The 18,005-nt window shown below is 44.7% G+C and overlaps 1 protein-coding gene across 1 annotated transcript in view; it reads left to right on the top strand.

Moving 5' to 3' along the window:
• Positions 1–18,005, top strand: part of LOC141121996 (uncharacterized) — a 131,126-nt gene that overhangs the window by 34,938 nt on the left and 78,183 nt on the right. Inside the window, 1 exon segment of the mRNA XM_073611781.1 lies at positions 1,163–2,451. Within this exon segment, the coding sequence (XP_073467882.1) occupies positions 1,163–2,451 (1,289 nt within the window).

The raw sequence follows: 18,005 nt of genomic DNA, 5'->3' as shown, positions 1-18,005 counted from the left end.
TCAGTTCCCCCCCTTGTTTCGTAGGGATAATTATGTAACACTAAGGTGATTGCACCAATGGAAGTGTTTATTATTTTATCTGTGCCTTCAGTTATTTGTTAATACTGAGGGGCCTTAGCCTATGGGCGGTCTTTTATAATGTGGACCATGTGTTTCCTGTACTAGGTGGGAGGAGCCTCTTTCTCTGTAAGCCGTCCTGGAAAACTCCTGGAAAAAAGAGTGTTAACAGGTAATAACCCTGTTTTTTTTTAACCCCATCATAACAGATGATTAAAAAACTCATGCTGCTGCTACTTATTGTCCTATGCTGGCCATACACGGATCCATTTTTGGACGAGAATATTCCAACAAATATTTGTATGAAAATTATTTGTACATTCAATGAATGGACGAGTGTAGTTCGAAAATTGCACTTGCTTTTAACATTGAATTTTCAAAAGGATGTTGCTCCTGAGCAAAAACCACATACACTATTTGAAAATGTGTTCGATCAAGAGAAGTTTTCTGTTCTTGTCCTTTTGAATTTTCCCGTCACTGTGGTGGAAAATGAAGGCTGATTTGAACCCACTAATGGTCAGAAAATTGGATGAATGTATTTTTTGAAAGAAAATTGAGTTTGTGTACGGCCAGCATAAGTGACATCAGGTGCAGGGAGCTTGTACCCACCTACCTGTCTATGACAAGGGAGTCTGTCATCCATCATATTATATTACACTCCTGTCTGATCATCTGCAAAACAGCGTTTTACCTCTTTTTTACATTTTAATAATGTTGATCTCTGATTCTGATATGTAGCAGATTCTCCCTCTAATAATACATCTATCTGTCTGTTATTCTCAGAGTGGATTAAATATCCAACTATATATCTGGATATTTATATTTACCGCTGTATATAGATATTCAAGAATATTAACTAAATTATACACCAACCTTTTTTTTGATATTTTTATTCAATTAGTCGATTAATTAAAATAATAATCAGCCAACTAATCAATTCTGAAAATAATCATTAGTTGCCGCCCTACAGAGGACCCATTTACTAGTTACCTTGAGGGGGGAATTGTAAGATCCTCAGAGACAAAACTGCCTGATGTGGGCGGAGTCCTGGTTTAGGGAACCAATCAGTTCATGTCTAGTAATAATCTTTTTATTTCTATTTTAGTAGATGGACGGAAGATGAGGAAAACCTCAGAGGATTGTCTCACTTTGTCTCCAGACTGTAAAGTAGAAGATGAGGACATCACACAGTATAGTCCAAGAGAAAACCCGACTACCTCAAATGTCCATCCGTCACAACACAGTGTAGATGAGGAACCTCAGACTGTGAGGGTTGGTGCCGTCCTTCCAAAAGAGAAGAGCTTTTCCTGTACTGAGTGCGGGAAGTGTTTCCGTTTTAAATCTGATCTTAATGTGCATATAAGATCTCACACAGGAGAGAAGCCATATTCCTGTCCTGAGTGTGGGAAATGTTTTTCAGTGAAGTCCAGTCTTTCCAAACATCAGAGATCTCACACGGGGGAGAAGCCGTATTCCTGTCCTGAGTGCGGGAAATGTTTTTCAGAGAAGTCCAGTCTTTACAGACATCAGATATCTCACATAGGAGAAAAACCGTATTCCTGTCCTGAGTGTGGGAAACGTTTTTCAGTGAAGTCCCATCTTTTCACACATCAGAGATCTCACACGGTGGAGCAGCCGTATTCCTGTACTGAGTGCGGGAAATGTTTCCAATTTAAATCCAATTTTAATGTGCATAAAAGATCTCACACAAAGGAGAAGCCATATTCCTGTCCTGAGTGTGGGAAATGTTTTTCAGTGAAGTCCAGTCTTTCCAAGCATCAGAGATCTCACACAGGGCAGAAGCCATATTCCTGTCCTGAGTGCGGGAAATGTTTTTCAGAGAAGTCCAGTCTTTACAGACATCAGAGATCTCACACGGGGGAGAAGCCGTATTCCTGTCCTGAGTGTGGGAAATGTTTTTTACAGATCTCCCATCTTTCCACACATCAGAGAACTCACACGGGGGAGAAGCCGTATTCCTGTCCTGAGTGTGGGAAATGTTTTTCAGAGAAGTCCAGTGTTTACACACATCAGAGATTTCACACAGGAGAGAAGCCATATTCCTGTCCTGAGTGTGGAAAATGTTTTTCAGTGAAGTCCCATCTTTTCACACATCAGAGATCTCACACAGGGGAGAAGCCGTATTCCTGTCCTGAGTGCGGGAAATGTTTTTCAGTGAAGTCAAATCTTTACAGACATCAGATATCTCACACAGGGGAGAAGCCGTATTCTTGTTCTGAGTGCGGGAAATGTTTTTCAGAGAAGTCCGATCTTTACAAACATCAGAGATCTCACACGGGGGAGAAGCCGTATTCCTGTCCTGAGTGCGGGAAATGTTTTTCAAACAATTCCAGTTTCAACAGACATCAGAGATCTCACACGGGGAGGAAAGATGTATTGCTGTCCTGAGTGAGGGAATTGTTCCTGACTGAAGTCCTGTCTTTCTGTACATCAGGGATCCCACAAAACCCTCAAGGTGTATTAGTGCCTTGAGTGTGGAAAATGTCTTCTATATGAATATTGCTGGACATCACAGCTCTCATGTGGGGAAGAAGCACACCCTGATATACACCTCAGATATACTCCATGGCTGATCTCCATCATGTAAGAAGTGTGGGAGTTTATTGAAAACTACAAGCCGACATCGGCAAAGGACAGAACTCTGTGAATGAATGTCACGGCCGCTCTCTTTTCATAAAGTGACAGCCGGTACTGGGAACTTCTCCCCGCACTGCTGTCACACAGAGGACTCAGATCGCTGAGCAGCTGCAGGAACATGTAACATCTTCCCGAAGGGGAACATTTCCTTTAACCCTTTCACTGCCAGAGCTGGTTTTGCATTTTTTTGCCCATATGTTTAACTCCTTCAATACCTGACACTTTCACCCCCTTCCTGCCCAGGTACATTTTCAGCTTTCAGTGCTGTCACACTTTGAATGACAATTGTGCGGTCATGTAACACTGTACCCATATGACTTTTTTTATCTTTTTTTCCCCCCACAAATGGAGCTTTCTTTTGGTGGTATTTGATCACCTCTGGGGTTTTTATTGTCTGTGCTACAAATAAAAAAATAAAAAAAATTTTGGAAAAAAAAAGTTTCTCTTTGTTTCTGTTATAAAATTTTGTAAACAAGTACAGTAAGTTTCCTCCTTCACTGATGGGCACTGATGAAGAGGCACTAATATGCAGCACTGATGGGTGACACTGATGAGGAGGTACTGACAAGCATCCCTAATGGGCGCTGATTTGCATACCTGATGGACACTGCTTGGCATCACTGGTGGGGCACTAGTGGTCACCACTGGCGACCATCACTGATGGGCCTGTACTGATAATAAATGCTGGATATCAGTGCAGATCCCCCCTGTCAGGAGATCCGCTGATTGGCTCTCCTCTACTTGCGCCTTGTCATCATGAATAAAGGAAAGCCGATAACTGTCACTTCCTGGTTACGTTATGATTAGCTTTGATTGGACACAGCTGATCACATGGTAAAGCGCCTATGTCATAGGCTCTTTACCGAGATTGGAGATGCGGTGTTAGAGCGACTCACCGCACCACCGATCGCCATTCGCTCGAGCAGCTTATACTTCTGGAACGTCATATGACGTCCACTCACGATAATGGAACCCCCACCTGGCCGCATTCTGCTATAGGCTGGGCGGGAAGGAGTTAAAAAATCATTTTAAGCCTGAAGAGTATATAAAACCCCAAAACATGATATATTTTCTGAAAGCAGACACCCTAGAGAGTAAAATAGTGGTAGTTCCATTTTTTTTGTCACACAATATTTACGCAAAAGTCTAGGAAACGCAATATTTCAGTAAAAAAAACACTAAAGGTTATTTTAGGGGGCACAAAATAACAATAAATTACCCAATTTTTTGGTAAAATATAAAAGTCAAGGTTGCACCGAGTAAATAGATACCCAACATGACCAACCTTAAATTTATGTGCGCCTGTGAAATGGTGATGAACTTCAGTATCCTATATTTTCTATAGGTGACACTTTAAAAGCCCCCTATAAGAGGAAGGAGTACCCCTATAGGTGGGACTTTGAAGGCACTACCACATGTAAGAAAATGTAGAAAGATAAGTATAGAAAATTTTATTTAAAAAAAAAACATTACAAAACATGAAATATACATATCAAAATTGGACACAGTGATACATGAATGTGGATATATTGAAAAACCGTCAATGAAAGAACATGTAGTTTCCCTAAACCAGACGCGTTTCGGAAAATCTTTCCTTCATCAGGGTTCACAGAGAGAAATTTACATCTGGAATTGCAGAATACAAAACGATCAACAAACAACAATAACATCATAAGCTATTCCTAATGTGTTATCACAAATGTGATGCACTTACATTGTATTCATTTACACTGCACATAGATGACCACATGATTAAAAGAAAGGAATTTTCATGACCCCACGCTTGGCCCAACGGATGTAACATCCACTAGCTGACCATGGAACACTAAGCTTAAATCAAGAATCCCAGGTAATGTTGAAAAACGCCACACCCCAAAACGCCCCTCCCAAAATGCTCTATTGGAGGGGACATACCTCAAATCAGAGAAATCAGCATATACAGGTAGGTAGGTTGGTTGGCAGGCACAAGGGGCGCAGGTAGTCCTGATGAAAGGTCACAAACCGAAGTGGCTGCAATGTCAGCATGGCCACAAAAGTCCAAACATTAAATAATGTGTAACCAAGGCAGAGGCAGGGGGGAAGGAAACAGAGAACATGGAGGCAGCAGGTTAATAACGAGTACGCATTCAAAAACAAAGGATGCAAGATTCAATGTAGTAGAAATCCACTTACTATGAGAAATGTCTTCAGCACTCTCTCTGACCCAACCGTCCGCTCCCCAAAAGGTTGAGAAACCCTGACATAGAGGATAAAAAGTCCCCTATGTGACGATTTGTTGTTGACAGGTTCTCTTTAATGAGACATCCAGAGTCTTAAAGACCCCCAATGTCTCCCTTGTACGCCACTGAATGTAATGGAATACAGATTGCACTGCATTATGTTCTTTCCGGCCTTGATGGCGAGGAAACTGTCACCGGGGACCTGGAAGTGATGTCATACATGTAACTTCCGGGTCAGGAAGAAGAAGGGGAGGAGATCAGATGTGTGTCCTCTCTCCTCCCTCCCATCTACCCATCATCACCCGCTATGCTGGTCCCGGGTCCACAGATGGGTAAGAGGAGCCCGGGATACATAGCGGGTGTGTGTCGGGGTCGGGGCACTTTACCGGGGGGGGGGTGGAAACATTCGCTCAGCCACCCGAATGCTTCCATCCCACAAGTAAATCTGCTCCTTGCTTGCCCACAGCAGGGCTAAATGTTAAAAGAAACCTACCTGTCCGGCCCTCAGAACTGCATGTCCCGGGTGTCAGGCGATGGGAATTGTACATCTCTGAGTTCATAAGGAGATCAGAGATCACCAAAGACATGGATGAAGTGTTGTACCGTGTTGGCCATTGATAGCAGTAGAAAATAAAAATGGAGTCATTACCTTTCATTGGCTGAGTACATTTTGTGGTGTAAGGTTTCACAAACACTTTGATTTCTATTAAAAAAAATAAAATAAAATAGTTGAACGAATGTGACTGGCATTCACCCAACTGTGATGAATATTGGATGTATTTTATTTCATACGCTGATTTCCTTGGCTCCATCTAGTGGCCATAATGCAGTATTGTGTTATTTTTTACTAATGGAGGTATGTCGGGAAAAATACCCCATTATGGTCACTAGATGGAGCTGTTAAATCCGATGTAGGGGTTTTCAAACAAGAAATTCAGATGAGATAGTAGATCCAGATCTTAAGATAAGATAAGAAGGTGCTTTTTATTCACTGCAGTGGAGAAATACAACACAGTTCTCGGCTACTATATGCGAGCAAAAGTGAAAGTGTTTCTGAGCTTACATCTACAGGTTATATTTATACGTATGAATATGCATAGGATATGGGCGTGTATTAAGCGTATTCTAGGCGTGATATAGATGTGATCGTATAGTTTAGTCCAATCAATGTCCATATCTTCTTAGATGAAAAGAGAAAGTTAGAGAGAGACACTGCTCCCTCAAGGATAATGGGATTTTAATTGGAGGTACAGACGTCTGTTACCAAGGTAAACACGCATACAATAAAGTTTAATTTAAGAAAATATACAATTTTATTACATATTATCAGATAAAAATCACAGTCATCATAGCATTTTGACCATAAATTGATTCTTAATATAAGAAACAAGGTGCTTGAATATGCAACAATATCCAACAGCATGACGGAGTGAGCCCAGTCACCCTGTCTTCTCTCCAGAGACAGAAAGGACTCCAGGGAGAAGGGCCAGTCCAGGCCTCTCCCCAGTGGCGCTCATGTTCTCTGAGAGAGGCAGAGGTTGGCTGGGTGAGTAATGCTTTGTTTGGAACAATTTATTTGGGGTACTGTGTGGGTACAGGCATTAGAGGACTGGAACTATGGACTAACTTCAGAGTCAACCTGTCTGGGGTCTCCTCCTGTGTTAGTCTCCTGCCGAAAGGGGAGAAATGTGACAGACCTAGCCAGGACAGAGGCTTTTGGAGAGGACTGAATGCAAGCCTCTTGCCTTTTGATTATGGGCCCTGGATTTTCAAGGGAACAATACTCTTTGCGAGGTGAATGAGAAATCCAGTCTGATCTGTACTAATCAGACTCAATCTTGTATATATGTATATATTGTATAATGTCTCATTCTGTTATGGACTCTTTGCTGTGATCATTTGGGATGTGTATCTCTATGAAGGGAGGGGGGATTCCTCCAGCAGCTCCCTGCTGATAAGACTGTTTACTGAGGAGAAGTTTGAACACACCTGACCTGTGTGTCCATTGTCTTAGGACAGTTTAACCCGCCCTCTTTTCCAGGGGTGGGGGGGGGAGAGTCTCTGAGTTATTTTATCTGTTGTGTCCATGTGATAATAAAACAGTCCATGTTAGGAGCAAAGCAAGTCTCGCCTTGTTTTGTGCTTTGTGAGCGGTTGGAATATCTGATATCTATATCCAGACTGGGAGGAAGTGGTATACTGACGGAAGCACTCAAGTGGAATGAGGGACGTTCCGTGACATTCCTCATCTACCCAAACATAGAGGACTTGATCATGTATCCCCAAACTTGCCCATCCCCTCCTTGATGGACATTCAACCATATAATACCATTGTCCCTGTTAAACATCAGAAGGACAACTCTATCTCTTGCGCTCCCCGCCATTTTCCGCCACATTCTCCACAACACCCCAACATTTCCAACCTTCACCACAAGAACCAAAGGAGAGGCCATGCTAATAATAAGAATGCGGAACTGATCAGTGCTCTTAATCAGTTTTACAACAGATCATTGAGTGCCTCACAAGTCTTACGACCTACCAAAATATCTAATACTTCAGCACGTAGTTCCCCAGTTTTGGACGGTCCTAGTGATATTCTTACCACTACCTCTACCAGTCCCAAATACACTGATCAACCCACTTCAGCTACCATCGAGTGTATACCCATAGAATCTATGGAACACTCAGAGGAGACTTCCTTGCTTTCCTGTGCTACACCACCTATTAGTTTTGGTACCAATATACCCCCCACAGCAGGTTGTCCCACTTTTTCTTTTTTAGTGTCCAGTCCTCCTCTGGCCTCGTTCTCCAGAAAAAGAAAGCTCACAGAAGAGGCTGTAGGGGAGGACGAACCAGAAAAACACGAAAAAGTGTTGAAACACCCAAAACGATAAAATTATTCAATTTGTCTTCCCTTATCCTGTCCCCCGCAGATACCTCTCTCCTTAACCATGGACACTTCCATATCAAACAAGAGAAAGATATAAACAAAGATTACCAGCACTACCAATGCCAATTCCTCCACCGCACCCCTGACAGTTTCATCTGAACTCAATTTTGACTTCGATATTGATGATCTGGATATATGTAATAGTGATAATGTGACATCAAAATTGCTCACACAACACTTAGCCTCTTCTCCTCCGATTGTGTATTCCACGTTAAAACCTAAGTCCATCTTTTTTCCCACCCAATCCAAGGGCCCATATATAGAAAGCTTCTATAGAGTTGTTTATGCAGATCTGCTAAAACTGTGCAACTCCACCTCCACTTCCAAATCGAACAATCTTTCACCTTCTGAAATTAGAGCATTAGACCACCTTATACATGCTAAAGATCTGGTGATAAAGTCAGCGGATAAAGGAGGTGGTATAGTACTCCAAAATAAGTCCGACTACCTGAGGGAATCCCATAGACTTCTCTCAGATAAAGTCACATATGCCAAACTTACTAAGGACCCTACTGCTGAATTTGCACAAGAAGCTGACATACTGATCACTACTGCCCTTCAGGAAGGTATTATAACAAAAACAGAGAGCTCATTCTTGCGAAGAACCTTCTACCACATAGCTTATTTGTACCATCTACCGAAGATTCACAAGAGCTTACAGCATCCTACCGGCAGACCAATTGTGGCAGCTATGGACAGGGTTACCACTGGGTTTAGCTTGTACATAGATCAGTTCCTACAACCAATAGTCTCACAACTACAGTCATATATACGTGATGGAACACACCTGCTAGAACTCTTGTCCCCCTACAGATGGCGGATATCATACTGGATTCAAGCAGGGCATAAGGAAACAGCGGAAGACCAGTCAGCGCTGAGCAGGAATCTGAGCTTTCTTTAAATGGAACGTCTGGCACTAATGAAGGCTGTGGACCTGCTCCTGTGAGTGTGTTAGCATTTCTGTGAATACATACTCTCGCTGTGTCACAGCAGCTTTCTGACAGCCTCACTCCTGATGTCCTCTGGCCACACAGCACATATGCCTGTAGTGCTACCTCTGCAGGAGCCGCTGGTGAATAAGGGATCTCCCACCCTGCACTACCAGGCACACAGAATTTCCACAGAACACTTGAGTCAAGAAACAGTCCATGCAGCTTTGGTTTTTTTTTTTTGGTTTATTTAGGAGTTAATAATCTTGGATGGGTAGAGGGTTATTATGGGATGAACACTCGATTTTAGCAAAACTCTTCAGGGACAACTTTCATCTGTATAGTCTATTTACACACTCGCCAGCTTCCTCCAGCACAGCACTTGCTTGCAGCACAAAAATCACAGACTCAGCTGGCACACTGTTAGATGATCTGACAATAGGACTCAGTCAGATAAAGCAAAGGCCCATTACAGACAGGGACCGCTGGCCCTTTGGTTGTGTAACAAAGTCTCAGTGCCCAGTTGTCCTGCTGTGGCTACTGATCCCAGCACCACCTCTTCAGACACTGCCAGCCCACCCGGCTGCCGCTGCCCCTTTCACCAGCCCCCCTGGCTAAGACTCTACAGTCCTCAGACTCTACAACCATCTCAGACTGCACTCCTCAGTCCTCCCCGATGCTCTTGTGAAGGAATGTGATGTAGATAATAATAATAGTAATCTGAAAATGTCTATTTTCTTATGTGCATACATATTTTTCTCCTTACTCATTATATAAGTATACAGGTTTGCTCTGTTCCTATATTTTCTCAAGATGGCGGGTACCCCCTACATCCCACACATCAGAAGAACGCGGAACAAGATAAAACCAAAGATCAGCCAGACCTCGTTATGAAAATTCTCCATCTTCTTTATCTTCTTAACCAATGAGATGTACCTATTAGACTAACATAGCAATGACGTATTTGTGTGTATAAAACATTAACACCGCCTTGAATAAATTAGAAGTGAAACAAGTAATAGCGCTGAGCGTGTCTCAGAGTGTTTACTTTTATATGCATGCATATCAACACTTTTCAAATTAGAGACAGCAGCAGATAACCTTGGGCTCGATTGGAGCTCTTAATCATTTCCATAACAGATGGTGCCGAAACCCGGGACCTCAGGCTACAGTCGAAGTTATACCGCGACAAGCATTCGGGCGTTAATTGAAAGATAACAGAGGGGGTCTTTGCGCAGCCCTAACAGTACCGGTGAGTTGATTTATATTCTTACCACTGTACGACTCTCTTATCTTTCGGTTGACGGCTGGATTCTGTCGGTATGCTGAGACTGTCTTAGAGGCAGGTATTTCCTCGCCTGAGGTTGTTTTAACGAACCTGCCAATGGGTTTCTGCTGACTGTATTTTTTGTTCACTGTCTGCCATTCTTTGGGCTACGAATCTCAGCAGTCTAAGGGTGCTACATGTGTGAATGGGTAGTCTCATCTCCAGATGAGCTTTCGGCCTCTGGCATGAGATTGTTTCCCTTGTAGCAAACGTTATAGACTCGTTACTCTGGGTTCGACGAACCTTTGAGGGGTATTTCAGCTGCTGGCTTTGCAGCCTGAAGTGCTACATGTGTGAATGGGTAGTCTCATCTCCAGATGAGCTTTCGGCCTCTGGCATGAGATTGTTTCCCTTGTAGCAAACGTCTATAAACGTGTTTATTTTGCAAGGTGGTCTGCCCTTGTGGTTATTTTAGCCTGCTGAAATTTTGCAGTTCGAAGAGTGGCAGGTGTAATGTCCTGTCGTGATTGTATTTGTGGTTTATTGTTTGCTATACATGAGAGGGGGTGGGGACTGGTGAAAGGCAGAGGAGGGGGAGATGGGTCAGAACAACTCTAAACCGGAGAAAGGAATTTGCTGATAAGAACGCTGAGAAAAATATTAACTCCTTGGTTGTATGTATTCCCCTCTCAAGCCGTTAGTATTAGAAACAGAAAGTGATATTGCAAAGAAGATGTTGAAATAGTTAACAAAGTTGAAAGAAGTGGCGAAAGTTATGTTGCTGAAGAGACAGGGAGAAAAATCCTGTGTGATAAAGAAAATTGGATAAAGGAAGTTAAGAAAGATGGCGATTGTATTATGTATGTGTATCACAGAGCTGATGATATGTTGGAACTTGAAACAAAGGAGGGGAGGGACAGCACTGCCCTCCGTCTAACAACCACTCCTTTCTCACCACCCAAGCACAACCCACTGTGACAACTCAGCCCGGCGGCCATCTTAGTGCACCCATGCCTTCACTTTCTACCCAGTCCAGTGCACTTCCTGCCGACGGCCATCTTGGTACACCCAGTAAGCTTAAACAGCCTGTACCCAGCCCTCCCTGTTTAAACCAAGATGGTTCATACCACACACCTGTCTTCCCCAATACGGGAGCATCACATTCCCAGGCCGGATATGTTAATGATGAAGAAGCATCTGAGTGGGAAGCCCGACAGCAGGCAGCAAGGCCACCCACTGATTTAACCCCCAATCCGGCTCCAGACTCTCAGTTCCGAGAGGATCTCAAACACATGCTGGCAACCGTAAAGAACAGTGCTTCTTGCCAGACCCTGCCCCAACAACAGTCTCGGTTACCAGAAGGGGCACCAGTGATGTATGTCGCTTTTACTCTATCATAAGCAGCGGCCTTAGTGACAAGTCTGCCTGACCCAGAGAAGCAGCCAATTCCCTTCTACCACAGGATAGTGCAGATACAAGAAACTTACTCAGCTGCCTGGAGAGACTTGATCAACCTATGCCAAATCAAAGCAGGATATGTCTTTTGGCCAGTCATGCAGATGGCCTTCAATGATGCCTGCCTGACAAGTGCCACTTCCTACACCTCAGGCGTGGAGTTCTGTGCACAACTCCACGACTGGGCAAAGGAGAAGTTGACGGATCAGAAGACCACAATCCAAGATATTACCCAAGATAAAGGGGAGTCTGTGAAGAAGTATCATGCTAGACTCATAAAGGCACACACACATGTTATCATCTGCTTTTGTTTCAGGGCTCAGAGAGGATATCAGAAAAGGCCTGATGGTGGCCCGCCCTGAATACCATTCAATGAAAATGTCTGATTTATTGTTGGTGACCAGAGGTATAGAAAATCAAACAGGTAAAAAACCAACGCCCCTCATGGTAACCCATGACGAAGATCCCGCCTACACTAGTCCACCACCACTGCCCAATACCAGGGAAAGGATCACCTGTTACAACTGTGGGAAACGGGGTCACTTCAGAAAAGAATGCAGAGCCCCAAGATGTCCCAGACGAAAAACCTACCACTTTCCTCATTGACAGGGGTGCAGCCAAAAGTGTGTTGAGGGCGGTGAACCTGCCTAATAGTTCTTTCCTTTCCACTATTGATGTTTCCTGCGTAGGAATGGATGGGGTGCCCCGCTCCAGTCCACTTCCTGATTTGCTTGCCAGATTTGTGGTGTCCTCTACATGTCCCTTGAATCTACTAGGAGCTGATGTGTTGTCCAGACTACAGGCCTCAATCAGGACACGCCTGAAGGGGGGATGAAGTTACATACTCCCCTATCTTTAGAAGACTCATCTGCCTTGTGTTCTCTGCCTCTCCTGATGACACTTAATGAAGAAAAAAACTTCAAGTTCAATACTGCAGGAAGTACTTGACAGAATCCCTGCGTGCCTATGGTCCACAGGACCGGAAGACAACGGTCACTTAAAGGTGCCACCAGTTTCAGTCAAGCTAAAAGAGGGCGCATCATTGCCCCGGAAACCACAATAACCCCAAGAAGAGAACCCCTAAAGGAGAACCAGGTACCTGCTGTGGATGCCTTTGACTGCAAAATACCTCACAGAGGTGGACCTTACAAACGTTTTCTTCAGTGTCCACCCTCACCCCTCCTGCTGGTACCTTTTTGCATTCATCCACGGAAAGAAACGGAAACATACCTAAACAGTTGTGCCACAAGGGGTACAGAACTTTCCAAGCCAGTCTGCAAAAACTATGGCTATCATCCTTGACACATGACAAGAGGAACAGCCGGAAGTGATTCTCTTCCAACATGTTGATGACCTTCTCCTTTGTGCAGCTGACTTACCCCCTGTTGAAGTCACCTCAGAAAGCCTGTTGTGCTATCTTGCCAACCAGGGCTGCAGAGCCTCAAAGCCCAAATTGCAGTGGTGCTCAACACCTGTCATTTTCCTTGGACTAATTTCCTAGTGCAGAGCATGGATTCCAGAAGCCTTCCTACTGATGCTCTGCAATCAGACCCTTCCAGATGTCTCCTGAAGAAATATCTAAAGTTTGAAGCCTTTAAGTGCGCCACCCCCGGCGCTAGGGCTCCCAGCCTACGGCAAAATGCTCAAGTTCCTTGTATCCGAACGTCTGGGACATGCTGCAGGTGTACTCACCCAATCACACGGCATCAGCCTACGCCCCGTAGGATATTATTCCCGTCGGCTGGATGCGGTAGCAAGAGGAGGCCTATTGTGTCTGCGAGCTGGATTTGCTACACAAGCCTTGCTTGACAAAACTTTGAACTTGGTCCTCGGACACTGCCTCGTTCTGCTTGCTCCCCATGACGTTGTTGCCATATTCAACCAAGATCCAGCCGAAACACTTGTCCACTACCAGACACTTGAGACTCCTGTCTTCCCTCCTACTGGACAGCATTACTCTATTAAGTTGTCAAACACTGAACCCTACCACCCTTCTTCCACTTCTTGAGGGGGGAAAGGAGGAGGAGTAGAGTCTTGACTTGTCACCCCATGACCACACAGGACACGCGGTCACCACTGAAAACACTGTTCTACAAGCTGAAGCCTTACCACTGGTGATGTCTACACAGGAGGCAGAGCTGTAAGCACTTACTACAGCATGTAAATGGGCAGAGGGAAAAAGAGCCAACATTCATATGGACTCAAGATATGCTTTCAACATTGCCCATGATTATGGTGTTATCTAGAACAGAGGACTCCTGATGGCTGCAGGAACACCTGTGAAAACTTGATTGATGCCTTGCTTCTCACAACCTAAGTGACTATTCTGAGTAAAGCACACGACAAAATGAACTCAAAGGAAGCTTAAGGCAATCATCGAGCCAATACAGCTGCCAAACAGACAGCTGGTGGTCCACGGGAAGTGGACAGCAGGGTGGTAGAAGAAGACCACCCCGTGCTTACCTTACAGACTTTCCCAGTGGACAGAGTTTATCTAAAAGAACTACAGGAAACAACAAGTCCGGATAAGAAGGAAAGCTGGAAACGGAGAGGAGCAACTCTCAGAAATGGACTATTCGAGTGCAACAAGAAGCCTTGTCTACCCAGGAGTATGTACCCAGCTGTGGTGCAATGGGCACATGGAGATGCCCACTTGACAAAGACTTTTATGAACTCTTATCAACAAGTGTTGCACCAAGAGTTACTCCACTGACCGACAACTTCTGCAGATCATGCATTATCTGCACCAAATGTAACCCAGGATGCACAGAAGAAGCACAGAAGAAGCACCTGGCAAACGCCCTATACCCCATTCCAGAGGATGCAAATTGATCATTCTCAAGTGCCAAGAAGTGACAGATTTGAAAACGCCCTAGTGGAAGTGGTCACGACTGCCAGGACCACAGCTAAGAAACTACTGAGTGAGATAGTATGTAGATTTGGGGTCCCAGAGGTGATATTGAGAGATCAGGGACCAGCCCTAACAACAACCCTTACAAAAGAGATTTGGGCAGCACTGGGGGTTCAGTTGGCACTACACATCCCATACCACCCTCAAAGTAGCGGGAAGGTAGAAAAGATGAATGGGACACTAAAAACAGGATGTTAAAGATGGCCCAAGAGACTAACATGAGTTGGCCAGACAGTTTGCCCATTGCCCTGTTTAGTGTCAGACACACCCCCGGGGGAAACATGCCCTATCCCCTTATGAAATTTTGTTTGGTTCAGCTCCCAGACTTGGTTGTTACTTTCCACAACAGTTACAGTTACAGTCTGATGTGTTGACTAATTATGTAACCACATTATCATGAGAATTAACCTGAATGCATGTCCAGGTGTTTTCTTCCATTCCAGATCCTGAATTAGATACAGGAACACACCAACTACTGTCTGGAGATACTTGAGCCAAGTTATGATGGTCCATTCCAAGTTTTGGTGACCACAGCCACCTCAGTCAAGTTGGCCAGGAAGAACACCTGAATGCACGCTTATCACTGCAGGAGAGCGTGTTTTCGGGTGCTACATATCCTTTTTCTGTTTGATCTAGGGGGGAGGGGCCCAGGAGGTGGCCATCACAAAAATGATAACATAATTACATTTTGGTGTAACTCTTCAGGTACACATGTGACTACCTTTACCTTAGATTACTGTGACATAGTACCTTGTCCGTTTGACCCTTCATGGTGATGCCATTGGTACAGTGAGATCCCTGACGGTAAGGACATATATGTATGCCACACAGACAGTTACTGGGGACAGAGTTGTGGTTTCTGTGGGGGCCAGTGGGTTGGAACACAGGGCCAGACTGGGCGACCACAGAGTGCATTAGACAAAAAAGATGAAAATAGAAAGCCCCCATATCCTAACCAAAGATACCCCTGATACATGCACTGACCCAGCACACAGTCAGAGGAGGAAGCGAGCAGCTCTCTCCGGAAGCTTTTGATCCTCATGTATACATACATGTCATAGGGGTTACAAGGGGGGTCCCTGATGAGTTTAAAGCCAGGGATCAGGTAAAAGCTGGTTTTGAGTCTTTGATCCCCATAACAACTGTCAGCAAGAATGTAGATTGGATTAACTACATGTCATGGTTATGCAATAGAGTTTGTCAATCAGCATACCTGTCTCCATGTGTTCATCTCTAGAGACCAGCTGACCCTCACCTGACTGCTTTTGTAACCTCTCCTCTAAGCATGGCCCCACCCCAGGCCCTATCAGGGAACCCTATATTAACCTGTGCACTGCAAGCCAGCAGTGCTGATCAACCACTGTGTGTTAGCCTCTGTGTGTACTTGCTGTGTTTCCTACATCTGATTTCTGTTACCGACTTTGGCCTGTTCCCGGCCATCCCTGTTTGCCTGTGACCCTGATGTTCCAGCCAGCTCCCTCCTTCCTCTTCTCCTGTAGTCTACCGTGAGCGTGAGCTGTGAGACCCTGGGGGCCGCGACCTGGAGCCAGACTGCAGCGCAGTCCATCCTCACCACTAGAGGCTCTGGTGAACACCTGCTGGCTCTTAGACTCCGCGCCCTGGGGAATCTATGCTCTAGCTCCCAGTGGGATCTGTGTCAGTGATCCAGTAGACCTGATTCCTGAACCTCCCAGGGTTTAAGCCGCAGCAGTCACCCGTAGGGTCCACTACCTTGCGGTGCACTCCTGATCCCAACGGTGTGCATCTGTCACCCAGCCTCTAGGTGACCTGACACTACACATATTATAACCAACAGAGATGTGTAAATTACACTAAAGATGCCCTCCAGGGAATTGCTGACCAGTTAGCCCCCACTTCCTACATGACATTCCAGAACCGGATGGCCTTAGACATGGTGTTAGCCGAGAAGGGGGGTGTTTGTAAAATCATAGGAAAAAACGGGAACCTGTTGTACATACATTCCTGATAATATTGGCCCAAATGGTAAGGTTACTCTAGCTATAAAGAAATTAGAAGACCTGTCACTGGAGTTGAAGAAGAACTCAGGTATCACAGACCCATGGGACCAATACTTTAGCTGGATGAGTGGGTGGCAGAAGGTGCTCGTCCAGATAGGGGTAACGGTATTAATAATCCTGGTTCTTTTAGCCCTGATTGTATGCTGTATTCTACCTTTTGTAAAAAGTTAATGAGCAAGGCTGTAGACAATAGCACACCTACATTTCTCCACCAAGAAGAAGAGGACCTCCTTATGATGGAAGATGACAAACCGTTCACTCCTCTACAGTCACTCCCTGTCCATAATCTCACAATCCTTTAGGGTTTTAGGGATAGATAGCGCCTGACTGCACCTCTCCAGCTGTATTGAGGAGGGAAGTGAACAGTTGCTGCCCAATTCTATATACAGCCTAAAAGAGTTGCTGAGGAGAAGGGCCAGGCCAAAATGGGACCTTTAGTATTAGGGACAGAAAAGAGAAAATAGTCATTTTAGGGGGGATTGTGAAGGAATGTGATGTAGATAATAATAATAGTAATCTGAAAATGTCTATTTTCTTATGTGCATACATATTTTTCTCCTTACTCATTATATAAGTATACAGGTTTGCTCTGTTCCTATATTTTCTCAAGATGGCGGGTACCCCCTACATCCCACACATCAGAAGAACGCGGAACAAGATAAAACCAAAGATCAGCCAGACCTCGTTATGAAAATTCTCCATCTTCTTTATCTTCTTAACCAATGAGATGTACCTATTAGACTAACATAGCAATGACGTATTTGTGTGTATAAAACATTAACACCGCCTTGAATAAATTAGAAGTGAAACAAGTAATAGCGCTGAGCGTGTCTCAGAGTGTTTACTTTTATATGCATGCATATCAACACTTTTCAAATTAGAGACAGCAGCAGATAACCTTGGGCTCGATTGGAGCTCTTAATCATTTCCATAACACTCTCATTCACCAGCCACCCAGCTGTCTTCTCCCTGGATATCTCGTTGGCTCCTGCTGTCCTCACACCTGCTTCCATGCCACTGGACAGGATTCCTCTTTGTGTTGTCAGAGAATCCCTCCTGCACCTGAGCTCCCAAGTCCGATATCACCACCCCAGACTAGGGTGTTACCCTCAAGGGCCCACCGAAAGCCTCCTCAGCGCTTCGTCTCCAGCTTATAGCTCAACTCCACTGCTCCTGCTGGCCTGACCCAGAGTATTTAAGAGGTCCCTCCCCTGCCAGTCCATTTCGCCAGGGATTGGTTGGGGCCCTCATCAATACTCCAGAAGGCTCCTCCTAACCTCCCTCACATTCTTCTGGAAGTTTCTGTAAAGTTCCAGCAAGTAGGGGGAGGTATCAGAGATGCTGCCCGATGAGTCATTCCAGCCTCCCGGGATCACTCACTTGGACCCAGAATAAACCCAGACCTGGCTACAAGCCAAGCCAAATTTGCCTACACTAAACAACAATGTACACTCCCATTCTAGAACACTTGAGGGTGCTACATGCGCATGTGACCCCAGCATCCAGAAAAGGTGGGAGTG

This window comes from Aquarana catesbeiana, unplaced genomic scaffold (genome assembly GCF_042186555.1).
Source record: "Aquarana catesbeiana isolate 2022-GZ unplaced genomic scaffold, ASM4218655v1 unanchor236, whole genome shotgun sequence".
NCBI classification, from domain to species: domain Eukaryota; kingdom Metazoa; phylum Chordata; class Amphibia; order Anura; family Ranidae; genus Aquarana; species Aquarana catesbeiana.
The sequence above is the reverse complement of the archived record's forward strand: the minus strand, read 5'-3'. Positions and strand labels throughout refer to the sequence as shown.